The following is a 13,012-nucleotide window of genomic DNA, read 5'->3' on the forward strand; positions in this document are numbered from 1 at the left end:
CCATGTGTCCAGTTATTCACCATTGTTACAGATCAGACAAAAATAATCTCTTCCTCTCCTCCACGTCATCTCTAGTACCAACCCACTCCCCCACAACATCCTACGCTTTTATAGTATGAATACAAACTTTTTGTTAAAAAGTCCTGAAACTACCAAACCCCGTGCCCATCACTCCCTGCATTGTGCCTGGATTTTGTGTCCATTACATTATTCACGTAGCTAAAGTTGCGTAACTTAGATTGACACACCCCTCCCCCCCTCAGCAGTGTAGACCAGGCCTAACTCTTTTACAGCTGATATGTCTCATGTGAAAGGTGGGCAGCACAGACCCACTGGGCTTGGATTTAAATATTTCAGGTCTGAGGGAGGATACAATATATTCTATGCACAGTCTTTCTCTATGGTTCTTTCTTTCCAAGTGAAAGAAAATCTGCTCCAGTTGTAGGAAATACCATTTCTTCTTTACCTAGGTGCATTTCTAGTCTGCTTTTCACTGCAGTAACAAAAGGCTCTTTTTAAGAGTTTGCACCGAAGCGCAAGCATAGATGTACACTGAAAATTAATGTCAGAAAATTAAAATCTTCTTAGTTACCCTGCCCTGCAACACTGACCACGTTCCTCTAAAGAGGCTATGTACCATTCTGCCTAAGACGCTTTCCTTCTGCATAGACAGACCGTCCCTCGCACTTGCATATAGTATCTTCAGCAAGGCACTGGAAACTACTGCAGTGCAGTCTGAAGCACAAGGAGACAGATCTAATCAATGGACTGCAGCTGACTAAGCAAAAGAGCACAATAGCACATTGCCAGTTCAGACAAACAGGAGAGCTACAGCCCAGAAAAAAGCCCCCCTTTCCCTTGGTGGCCAATAAATGACTGCACTGAGCTGGTGAAGTAACAGCTCATTTGGAAATTTTTCAATGAATATTTTGGAAAATGCAAAGAATCCACAGCTTGCTGCGATTATATTAAAAAGGCCGTAGGCACCAGGCACAAATGAACACACTTACTGCCCGTGCTGAGCCGGGTTCCTATAGAGAGCGCACGGAGTGCGAATTCAGCCTTGAACACCTGCAGTTCAGCATGCTGAATAACTGCAAAGCTTCTCTCTCCGAGGTTACTTACAAATCCTGTTAGGTAACAGTCATGACAGCATACTATGTTACACCACCCCCAGTTAGCTGGCATTAGCCTCTCCTGGAGGTCTGCCTCTTTTTAGAGGATTTTATCTAGGATGTCCCTGTTTACTCCGGGCTGAACTGTGACCCTGAAGAGCTGAGGGCAGAAGGAATCTTTCTCACACTGAAATTAAAAAATAAATCCGCCTGGCCATCTTAGGACAACAGTTCTGCAAATCGAAATCAGGACTTGGCTGCCTGGGAGGGCGGGGTGCATCCTGGAGAAAAGCATCTGAAAGGACAGGAGCGCTTTGGCTTCAAAAGCAGCTAGAGGACATGAGCGTTATATGAAGCCCGGCTTCCTGAGGAGGTGGAGCTCTTGGCGGACACGCTGAGGTGGCAACCCACGGCAGAACCGAAGGCGTCATCAAGGGCTAGTGCATTATTATCCACAAACCGAGAACACTCTGAGGGCCCTGACACGAAAGACACAAATACCTAATAAGGAGGCTAGGCTGGCTCCTTTACACACGTGAGTCTGTTCTGTCTCCATTCTGCTATGCCTCTTGTCTGTATGATTCGGTTCATGCTATAATGTTCACTGCCTGCTTTGGGCTCTCCCGCCAACATAATGCTGTCCAGGCTGGCGCTTGGGTTGGTGTAACTTGCGTCGCTCAGGGGGGTGGCTTACTCCCCCCCCGAGTGGACATAAGTTGTAACATGCACAAGCCCTGAGTTGTCAGTCTCTCACTTTGAGGTAGTGTAATCCCTCCACTGTTTTACTGGTCCCTGGCCAGAATTCTGCCCACACCCAGGCCTCAAACCACACCTGGAACTTCTTCCTTCATAAAACTAGAGTTGTGGCTGTCCACACGGATTGCCCCACACTGAACATGCTGTATTCTTCTGTCCATCGTTTGTTTCCCATTCGCTCAACAATAGTCTCTGTGACGTTGCACTCCATATGTTTTATGGAAATATGTTATGAGTGTGACTATGATGTAACTGGAATATGCTGTATGCAAAAGGTCTCTTGTAAGGTATCATAACAAAGGTTATAACCTACTGAATATATTCTTCCTACTTGTATGCATGTATCATTCTTGCATCTGAAGCTAGAAATATGAAGTATAACTCTGAGGTCCTACTGTAATTATGCAAAGTGTGGGCCACTAATGGTGGTTTAGAATCTTGATGACTCCCAGTGACTGGGACAACTGGTTGTAAATGGTTTATTTACTTGCAATCCTTCCTGTGTAGGTGTGGGCCAGCCCATGGGGAATGGAGACTAGGGGTCTTACAGTGACATGTTGACCATGTCACCCGATACTGGAATCCATCTTAGATCTGGTACTTTTCCATTTAGGAGGAGGGGTGGGGACTCAGAGAGACAAAAGATTCCCGCCTTATGCCAAAGCTATAAAAGGGGGTGGAGCAGGAAAAAGGAGGTGAACAGTCATGGGAAAACCCCTGCTTACCACCTGAGATGTCTGCTGGAACGAACAAGGACTGGACCAGGGGAAAGGATTGGGCTCAGACTAGGAAGGAGTCTGGTCTGTGAAAGAAGCTTACTGGAACATCTCTGAGGGTGAGATGTTATCTGTAATCAGTTTCTTAATGTATTAGGCTTACACTTGCGTGTTTTTGCTTTATTTTGCTTGGTGACTTACTTTGTTCTGTCTGTTATTACTTGAAACCACTTAAATCCTACCTTTTATACTTAATAAAACCACTTTTGTTTATTAATAAACCCAGGGAAAGTGATTACTACCTGGGGGAGCAAACAGCTGTGCATATCTCTCTATCAGTGTTATAGAGGGCGGACAATTTATGAATTTACCCTGTAAAAGCTTTATATAGAGTAAAATGGATTTATTTGGGGTTTGGATCCCATTGGGAGCTGAGTGTCTGGGTGCTGGAGATAGGCAACCTGCTGAGCTGTTTTCAGTTAAATCTGCAGCTTTGGGGACGTGGACCAGACCCTGGGTCGGGTTGCAGCAGGCTAGTGTGTCTGGCTCAACAAGGCAGAGTTCTGGAGTCCCAAGCTGGCAGGGAAAACAGGCTCAGAGGTAATTTCAGCACGTCAGGTGACAGTCCCAAGGGGATCTCTGTGACCGAACGCATCACAGTGGCATAGTCGGCAGGATATGTGCACAGCTGATTGCTTTGAGGCGCTGGTACTGATTTTAAGTGAGTTTTTAAGTGTGGTGGCTGGACAACAGACAAAGTATTTACTGGTTTCTTATTTTCTCTTTGCTTATTTCGGGTAAGGGAAATAGGGACAGAAAACTAAGCAAAATGAGTGAGCGCGAAGCTCAGAAGAAGCTGGAACCACAGAGGTTGCAGGTTGCAGAGAAGGAAAATGAACACAAAAGGCAAATGGAATTAAGAAAAGGAAATTGAGGCCCAGAAACAGGCTCAGAGGTAATTTCAGCACATCAGATGACAGTCCCCAGGGAATCCCTGTGACCGAACCCGTCACAGTCTCTTTTTTCTTAATAACATAAAGGCCATTTCGCCACGTAGTTCTTGCTGTGGGGTCTCTCTCTTTACCTCTCAGTCACCTCACTTTAAAACAACCTTTCCAGCATTTTGAGATATTAAATTGAGTCCTGTACTCCTGGCCCCAGGAGGTTGGCAGTCTAACCAGTGTGAGCGTTCTGAGACTCTATCCGTTCACAGAAAGAAAGAATAGTGTAGTAAACTTCCATTTAAGTCCCTTTCCACAGCCCACCATGATGTTGGGGGGGCCGTATAATGAACATAAAATACTAAACACTATATAAATCTTGGTCTCCAATTCCTTTAATGTCATTCCCCAGCACCAGATCCTCTGATACTTCCTCCTGCATCCTGTTTGGCACAGACTAGTTTCAAGCACTGGATTATGAAATTTACGCTGAGGAACTGGCTTTGACACCCAGTTATTGCACTAATGGCCTGAGATGGGACAGTTGTCAAGGCACGTGCAGAAAAGGCCGTCTCTGATTCACGTAGGAGGAGTGTCGGTCTACAGGGGTTACGCAAACCCTGGGTTTTGTTTTCACTCCATCTCCTCTATGTTTTTAGCCATTCAATCTTGGGTTTGTTGTGTTTCCTGCTGTCTGGGTAACTTCCTGCAGGCACCCCCAAAAAGACAGAAACCCCATAACCTCTAAAGAGAAGGGCTGAAGGGTGTAGCCTTCCTGGAAACTACACCACCAACTCACCCTCAGTCAAGAAGCTTGGACAGAGGGGGATTAGGAAAAATCAGTCGAATTCAATGGGATTATAATAGAATAATGCAAGCTCTTATCAGTTTGTCTGAGTGTGTTAGGTTGCCTGTGGTTATTAATGGGGTCTCAGTGAAGGCAGGCAGGCCCCAGAATGGACAGGCCTTAAAGTCACGTTCCAGCTCAGAGCATCTCGCTAGCACAGCCTCTCCGCCGAGCCAGTGTGGTGTTGCTGCTATTGGGTTCACAAGACAATTTCCTTCCTGGTGGCCGACTTGGGCAGTTAGAGAGTGGGGGGCAAGGGCTGTTTGGGTGAATTGGTGTGATGGGAGGCGTGCGTGGTGAGGGTGGGACCAAAGCAGAATGACTGACTTGAGAAGAAGATGGCCAAAGCTTTCGTAGGGGGACGGAGCACACAGACAGATGTCAGTCTCATTAAATGGTTGGCCGGAAAAGACCATGTGGGGCGAGGTGACACTTCTCCACCTCCTGAGGCCCTTGAAGTGCTGTGATCTGAGGGGGCAGGGGGCAGAAAAACTGAGAGCTTGTATCTGAAAATGGTGGCTGTCAGTGAAACGAAACTGGAGTTGTCAGACCGGATCAGACCTGAGCTCCATGAAGTCACTCTTCTGTATCGGAGAGTGGCCACCCTCAGCAATGTTCCATCAACCCAATCTCCCCCACAATAACAAGTCCATCAGCCAACCAGCCTAAACTCCCTATCCAAGCACAGCCTTGACCCCAAAAAGGGAGAAGGGCCAGAGTCTCCATGGAGGCCCCTGGGGATTTCGCTGTTGCTATTGGTTTTACATGGAAGATGACCAGATACTATGGAGATGGGCGGGAGTGTGATATCCTAAACCTAACTGGAACGTGCAAGAAGCCCCACAGAAACAGCTGGATAATCTCACCCCAGGAAGGTCTCATCCTGGTCTCTAATGGTTAGAAATTGGTTTAAGCCCTGAAGCAGGATGACTGATCTCCTTTCCAGAAATACTGGTAACATTCGCTGTGCTAACTCTGCATAGTCTTGTTACCAGGGGAATGTCCAGTCCTGCTTGAATATCGGTACAGCCACCATGGTGCAGAGACCCACGATAAACCTACGCCAGCTTTTAGACTGGCGCAAGCCCAGCATGTTCACACCAAGGGTGACTCCCGGGCAATTTGACGTGGCTCAGCCATAACTGTGCCCTTACGCGAAACAGGATTTGATTCTGTGCTGCTTTGGTTTGATTTCCTAAGACGCTTTATTGATGACACCAGCACTGACACAGGCTATAACAATGAATCCCATGAGGGAAGGCTCTGTGTAGATTTCTACACTTGGTAATGCCCCTGTCTGCCCCCCCCACACACACCTAATAGAACCTCCTGAATGCAGAGTCCATAGGGGCTGCTGAAGCCCCCCTCCAGGCAGGACATGGTTGGAGCCGGGGGGTGTATCAGATAAAGGAGGAGCATCCCGATAACTGCCCCAGTTCTGCCTTCTCCGTGGTAGCGACTGACGGGACCTAGCTGCTGCCCATAGTCTGCTTAGCCAGACAGGCCCTAAGCAGCGGGGAAGCCACTCACTGAACCAGAGTTTGGGCAGTCAGGCTTTCAGGCCCTGAGCCCAGCAGGCTCCAGCCTCAGGGTAGAAGCGCTTTGGGCCAAAGCCTGGGACTTTCCGGATGAGTTAGGTGGGGTTCTGTGGAGAGGGAGCGTGGCTTCCAGAGAGCGTACGGATATAAGAGGCTCTGGAGCCAAAGGGTACGACACTGGGCGGCCAGCCAAACAGATTATTGGAGCTCGCCAAGGCCCGGTCCTGGAGCGGTGAGCAACCTATTCGATGGCAAAGCCAGGAGCGCTCGGCCTGCAGCTTAGCGGGATCCAGGTGAGACGCACATCTCTGGAGCTCGCGCTGCACTCCTGCCTGAGCCCACACGATACTTTACTGAGCAAGAGGGCTGGATGCGACACACACACAGAGGAGAGCAAGTTACTTCCCCTTCCCCCCACCCTGAGCCCCCTGCTCAGCAATCGGAAAGGGGGCACAGAGACAAAGCCAGGCGGGGAAGGAACAAGGCTCCTGGCAGTGGTGACAGCCCAGCGTCTTGGTGAACATCAGCCCAGTGTATTGGAAGAGCAGTGTCCTCTTCAGACTCCCGCTGCATTGCGATCAAACAACTCTAAAGAACACGCCCAGCTCTCTTCCCCAGACTAGGCCGGACAAAGACATGAATGGGATTGTTCTACTGCGGGGGGAGGGAGGCCACCAGCTCGGACAGCTCTGGCCTCCCGCCTGCTTGGCCCGAGCACATCGTGGAAAACTGTTAGCATGGAAAAAACCCACATTTCTCAGACAACAGCAAGATTCCTCCATTCCCAGCTCAAACACAACCCCTCCGCACCCCCACCCAGCCCGAGAAGCAGTCCCAATACATGTCATAACAAAACAAAACAACAAAACCCCTTTCCTTGCCTGAGTGGAAGCAGAGTTGGAAAAGGTGTCACTTACTGGCCGGACTTCGCCGTTGGTGTTGGTGTACTGCCGGGCCAGACCAAAGTCTAACATGTAGCATTTCCTGTAGGTTGAAGGCAGGCGACCCATGGAAAAGTTGGACTGGCCAAAAAGGAAAAGAATAAAGTAATCAGTTTGGATAGCAACAGCCATTCTCACACCAAACTCAGAACTCACCCGACCACCCCACCGAGCGATGTCTCAGGCAGGAACACAGTGCATGTCCAGGCAGCACCATGAGTTCCTAGTTTCTTTGCTAACGTGTTTGGTTCCCCCAGGCAGAGAAAGTCAGAGGCTCAAAGTGTGTCCCAAGGAGTAGAGAAGCAACCCAGCAGTGAAGGGGGTTCCAGGCTCCCCCACCTAGAATTCAGTTTGAAGACAGGTGGCTACGGATAATCCAGATAACTATAAAACCAGAGTGTGTGTTAACTCAGCAAAACTTCAGCGGCTACGGGAACTATTTAAACTCCACATCCAGAGCTCTGTAGTGAACAAGGAGCATCCCCACTCAGGCTGGGGTTACTATGGGCAGAAAGTGCTTGCTGTTCTTCTTCATGTTATAGTTACTAGAGTCCACTATCCTGCACATAACTCTGCCATGCTGGGTCTGATTCTCAGCTGGAGTAAACAGGCACAGCAAGTCAATGGCGGGACACTGTCCTACACCAGCTGAGAATTCGGCCTTGTCCCAGCTCCCAGCTGAGATGGAGCCGCTAAGGAGAAAGCAGCCAGGAGCAGAGAGGGCCTGGCAGGAAGTCCTTGGGTCAAGGTGGGGGGAGGGCTACAGGAAGCAGCTTGGCTCCTACAAGAGGCCCTGGAGCAGGCTCTGACTCTCGGGCAAGTGGTCTGTAGAGTAGAAACCTGTAGGGAACAGAGAGCCCCTGCAGAAGGCCCCAGGATAGGGGAAGGGAGGGTGGATATGGAAGGTGTGTTCCCTGCTGAAGCCCCGAGAAGTGGGCTGACCCTGACCCTGGGTGGGGCATCACTCCTCCCTGGGCAGAGGAGCCAGGCTATTGTCTTTTCGCCTTCTGCCTTTTCTCGGCACGGAGAACTCCCCAGAAGCCAACACAGGATTCCCCGCACCTCTAGCTTGTTTGCCAGGACATGCAGATACCCCTGCTTGTGAAATAATGGCTCCGGAAAGGGGGTTTTCTTTAGCAAAGACAAATGCGTGGACGTGACCTTTATCATCGTGTTGGGGCACACGGAAGGGTGCCCTTTCTGAACCTCTGTAACAGCTGCTTAGCAGTGATGGGCTGGATTCCAGAGAAATACGTGGACGTAGCCTGGCTCCAGAATCTGATCTGATAGGGGGGCAGTGTGACACCAGAGCCACAGACCCACTGTAGAGTGGCCTCTTCTAGCAAAGGGGTGGCTGGGGAATACGTCACTCTACTCCTCTCTCGCATGTCGACTGGGGCAACATGGTAGCCTCTGCCAAGACTGCCCACGGTCCCAGCCACCAGGATGACCGTTGACTCAATCTTAAAGTGGAGAAACGCTTCGAAAACGACCTACCGGCTTGATATCCCGGTGCAGGAATCCCACAGAGTGAATGGCTTCTATGGATTCTAGAATCTGCTTGCCCAATCGCAGGGTTGTGCTCAGCGTAAAAGTCCCCCGAGGCTGGCTTCTTCTGAGGTCTGCAAGGTTCCGGCCCTGAAACAATTCATGCGGTGTGTACCCCGACATCTCACACGTACCATCGGCTGCATTTAATCCACATCCAGACAGAGAATTCTTAACACACACACTCCCCTCCCCATCCCCCCCCGATCGGAGATGTGCGAACACCTGGGTCTGCGTTATTTCTTGGATTTCATTTTCCAGTGAATGACTTGCTGAGAAAAGGTGCCAGACTGACAGCTCTGGAAGCTGAAGCACCCCATTTATTTATCCTCAAAACAGGCCTGGGAAGGACAGTAGCAGGGCAGGCTTCACACAGACACACAGCCCCGGAGGTAGAGTGCTGAACACAGATGGTTCCCATGTCAGTGTCCCGACATAGTCAGCCCTTGGCTGGAAGCTCAACAGAAAGGCCAGAGAGTCAGACCGTCACAAGGGTGGTCAATGAGCCAAGCACCCATAGGCTGTTAACACCTTTTGGAACCAATTCCATTAGGAGTCCCCACCAAGACACCCAGTCCTTGGGGTGGGAACTTCATGTAAGCAGTTTCATGCAAGTCCAGGCCTAGCAACGCTCTTGTATTAAGAAGCAGGCCACATACAGAGTTGCTAGAGTGAGATTTTTCCTGGAGAGATTATTTTTTTCCATGACTAAGTGGTAATTTAGCCTCCACCTTCGTTCATTTCTGAGTCTAAGTAAAGGCTACCGGTTCACGAGAATACTGAACTATGACCACTAAATTATATTCATGTAAGCACACTGGTGAGATCCAGGTCACAGGCTTCAATGAGCCCCCAGAAATGATGTGCTTTCTTCTTGTGTGTGTGGAATAGGTAATCACACGCACAGCTTTCCCATTCCGCCCTTTCCCCCTCTGCCCTGCCTTCATTCATACATTCCCTCGCCTTTCTTCTTATAGACTCACCTCCCGCTTCACGCCGCACCCAGCGATAACAGTTGCCCTCACTCCACCAAAGTCACGTCCCCCCATCTGTGTCCCACTCCACTGCAGTCACATCCCCATCCCTCACTTTCCCTCGCCACCACAGTCACGTCCCCCGAACCGCGTCCCCCACCTTCACTCCATGACCACGTCCAGACTAGAAGAAACAGCTGTTTTAAGATGGCATCACCAATGCGCTGTAAAATCCCAGCACAGACATGGCAAGCTGCAGGTCTGCCTCCACGCCACTCTTTGCAGCAAACCTACGGTCCCTGCCCGTGTCCAGACTAGCTGACCAGAATGGTCCCTTCTGGACAGAAATGCCACCCCTCAGTCTAGTCTCCCCAGAATCAGCATGCCTGTCCACACAGGGGACATTCCCCCTCCCGGGGGACTGACTGGTGTTAACCCTGCTGCTGCTGCAGTGTGGAGCAGGTGCGGCAGCCTGGCTTGTGGGCATTGCCCCAGGCCCCAGTTTCAGGAATGTGCTGCCAGGCTGCAGGATTGGTGTTTGGTTTTACCTCTTTCTGTTCTGTGACCTGGTCCTCTGCGCATGCAGCCTAAACTCACCATTACCCTTTCCCTCCATAACGCAGTGCAAGCGCCTGCCCACCAGCATCCCTGCTTCCCTGCTTTGCCTGTTACCTGCATTCAGGATTGTTCTCCTCAGAGATTAACTGCCTGATTCCCGGCTAAATCTCACCATTTATCACCCACATTTCTAACCTTTGCCTTTTTTATCAACAGCAAATCCAGCCCCGAGTGGTTAAAAATCACAAGTCAGATTCCAGGGGGGAAAAAATCGTAAGATGGGATTAAAAGTCACGAGGTTTTCAAACAAGAAGGAAGCACGCCATGCTCTCAGTGCTGTCGGGACATGCCACCATTCCCAGTTTGTGCGTGATCATTTCAGGTTCACAATTCCCCCTCACCGCACACTCAGAAACGACTGCCCTTCCCCTCTCATATCCCCTGGGTTAAGGGAGCTGCCATCCTATCCCCCAACCCCCTTATTACCCCCATCCGCCACCCAGCCGCCTTCCCTGCTCCACCCAGCGTCCTGCCTCACTCATATCCTCCCCCACAACGTCCTCTTCCCCCCGACCCTCCTCACTGACCTGCCCCACAGCTTCTACCCCTCACACTCTCCTGCTCTGCCCCATACTCCTCTGCACCTTTATCATTCCCCCTCCTACACCCAATCTTCCTCTTTATGGCCCCACTCTCCCTCTAACCTCCACAGCCTTCTGTCTCTTCCCAAGATCCCTTCCACCCCCTAAGTGTCCCTCCTGCATGCCATATTCTCCTGCCTCTTTGCAATTTCCTAACCACAGAATCCAGGAGCTGGTCATCTTCCCAAAGGGAAGGCTGGCTTCAATCCCACAGACCCTATGGGAGATGGTGGCCATCTTTACTAGGGGCCGCATCACTTCTACCTGCAAACTGCACAGGGATGTGGCAGCTAGTTTGACTTAGGGCATGCCCTAACTTCAGTCCCACAGGCCGCAATGAGATATGTGTCCATTTTTAACAAGGGCAGCAATTCACAAGAAATCAGTGAAAAAATCATGAGCAGCTTTAAAAAACAGCAGCTACTGTGTGACTTGATAAAATCCCAAGAGCTGGCAACTCTGTCAATGGATTGGGTCTCCTCACTGTGGTACTGGCAGTCCATGAGTGCCCCATAGCAAACACCCAGCTTCAGTCCTTCGCAGGGCTCCCCCGGCAACCATTCAAATATCAGTGAGTGCACCGCAAGGCAGAGGCACTACAGAAGCACAGCTCTCCAGCCAAAACCTCCTTTGGGACACCTGCTCACTAGCTGGTAACTAGATCTTAATTTTCCATTTCAGCCCTAATGGCTGACGTTTTCTCCTCCCTTTTTCCAAACCGCGGTTACGCTACCTGAGTCAGCACTGACATAGATAGAGTTCTCTGCAAGTCTGTAGCACAGGGGGACTGTTAGACCAGGAGTGGATTGGGAGTAGATGATGTACCTGAAATAGACCAAAGGAGACTAAAGACTGCAAGGTAAACTGCCTAATAGAGTCAACTGTGTTTTTAGGAGTTGAAATATACTAGGTGCAGCTGACTACTTGTTGCTGGTTTGATTTGGGGCAGATACAATTGCTCTCTGGAAAGTTACAGCCTCTGACTTGCTTGCTAAGGTAGAGTTTAGGGCATACGTATCACCGAGATGTATTTTTGCTCTGGGAATGCTACCGTAAGTATGAAATTTCCCTCTCAGAACCCTTTGTAGCTGCTTCCTCTCCTGTTACCTACTGTCATTATATGAGCTTTTTTACAGCTATAAAACCACAGGTCTTTCAGAGGCCCTGTTCTAACCCTCATGAATAGCTTTAAAGACAATTGAATGAAAGCTAAGGATGGACTATGTATCCAAATCACAGGGTTCTGTTTATCCCTGTCTTCTGAACTCAGCCTATGCCTTTTTTGACCGGCAAAGAGAAAGTGGATGTTGAGATGTGTAATTCTTTTGATGAAGCACTCTCCTGGTAATCTTCAACATCAGAAAAGGCTATCAACTGATCAAAAGCACCTAGGAAAAGAGTTCCTTTGGCAGAAGGCCACACTGTGTTATTGCACACATTCGGAGGACCTACAATAAACACAGGGATTATGTGTGGTGTGCTGATAACACTATATTATAGAACCCTGTTATCTCTACCCCTGCAGAAACATATGGAATGTCACAGACATAGAAAGGATGACTCAAGCCAAGTTCACAAAAGAATGGGCTAGAAAGGACTGCAGGTGCCGGCTGGGGACTTGTGCATACGGGCATCCTAGAGATCACTCCCAAACCCAATGAAACACCCTCGGTCTCCATCCAGGCCCCGTCTCAGAACCACGTCACGAAGGAAGTATTAAGGGTTTGGCTGCACCTGGCTTTCTAGCCTTTTCTTTTTCTCTGCCTCTGTGAGTTAAGAAAAGGGAGCACGGCTTGTATATCCACTCCGACTGTTCTGGCTTTGTGGAGTGCAGCCAGAGCTGTCCCGTTACCAGGAGGTTGTTTCTGGGGCCTCTCATGTTCTTATTTTACGCTACTGGAATCATGAGGAATCAAACCAACAACTGCACACATCGAAGGCTGCTTGTTCCATCCACAATCCTCCCATGGCAGGTGAGGGAGACAAAGGCATGGTCTCAGGTCAGTAAAGCTACCCAGGGGCATGGAAAGCCATGGTGGGCCATGACGGGAAAACAGGAGCAGCTCTGCAGAAGTCTGGGAGACAGCCGTGACCCTGAAGTGCCCTGATTACATCAGAAACCCCGAACGGGTCGAGAAGCAGCTGCAAGGAGCAGATGCGTCCCAGACATTGCTCCAAAGTAGCAACAGTCAGAATGAGAGCCTGAGTGTTGCTGGCCCAAGGAGAAAGTCCCCTGCAGTGCCAGGGAATCTGGGGTCCTGCAGAGCGTCCCAGGAGAGGCAGTGAGAAGGCAGCTCTGGAGCAGCCGCAGGAGAGTTGATTTCGACGCGCAACGGACAAACGTCTGGGACTAAAACCGCACTGTCAAGTGACACTGTGAAAACGGCCTCCGTGAGTGTGTGTGTCAATGACTCCATAGAAAATTGCCTCCGTTGAC

The 13,012-nt window shown here is 49.9% G+C and overlaps 1 protein-coding gene across 1 annotated transcript in view; it reads right to left on the reverse strand.

Moving 5' to 3' along the window:
* Window positions 1-13,012, reverse strand: part of TTBK1 (tau tubulin kinase 1) — a 144,411-nt gene that overhangs the window by 60,866 nt on the left and 70,533 nt on the right. The window contains exons 5-6 of the mRNA XM_065589857.1: window positions 8,352-8,492; window positions 6,831-6,935 (exon numbers count right to left, since the gene is read on the reverse strand). Of these exons, the coding sequence (XP_065445929.1) occupies window positions 6,831-6,935; window positions 8,352-8,492 (246 nt within the window). The remainder of the gene's footprint in view (window positions 1-6,830; window positions 6,936-8,351; window positions 8,493-13,012) is intronic.

Source organism: Chrysemys picta, chromosome 3, assembly GCF_011386835.1.
Source record: "Chrysemys picta bellii isolate R12L10 chromosome 3, ASM1138683v2, whole genome shotgun sequence".
NCBI classification, from domain to species: domain Eukaryota; kingdom Metazoa; phylum Chordata; order Testudines; family Emydidae; genus Chrysemys; species Chrysemys picta.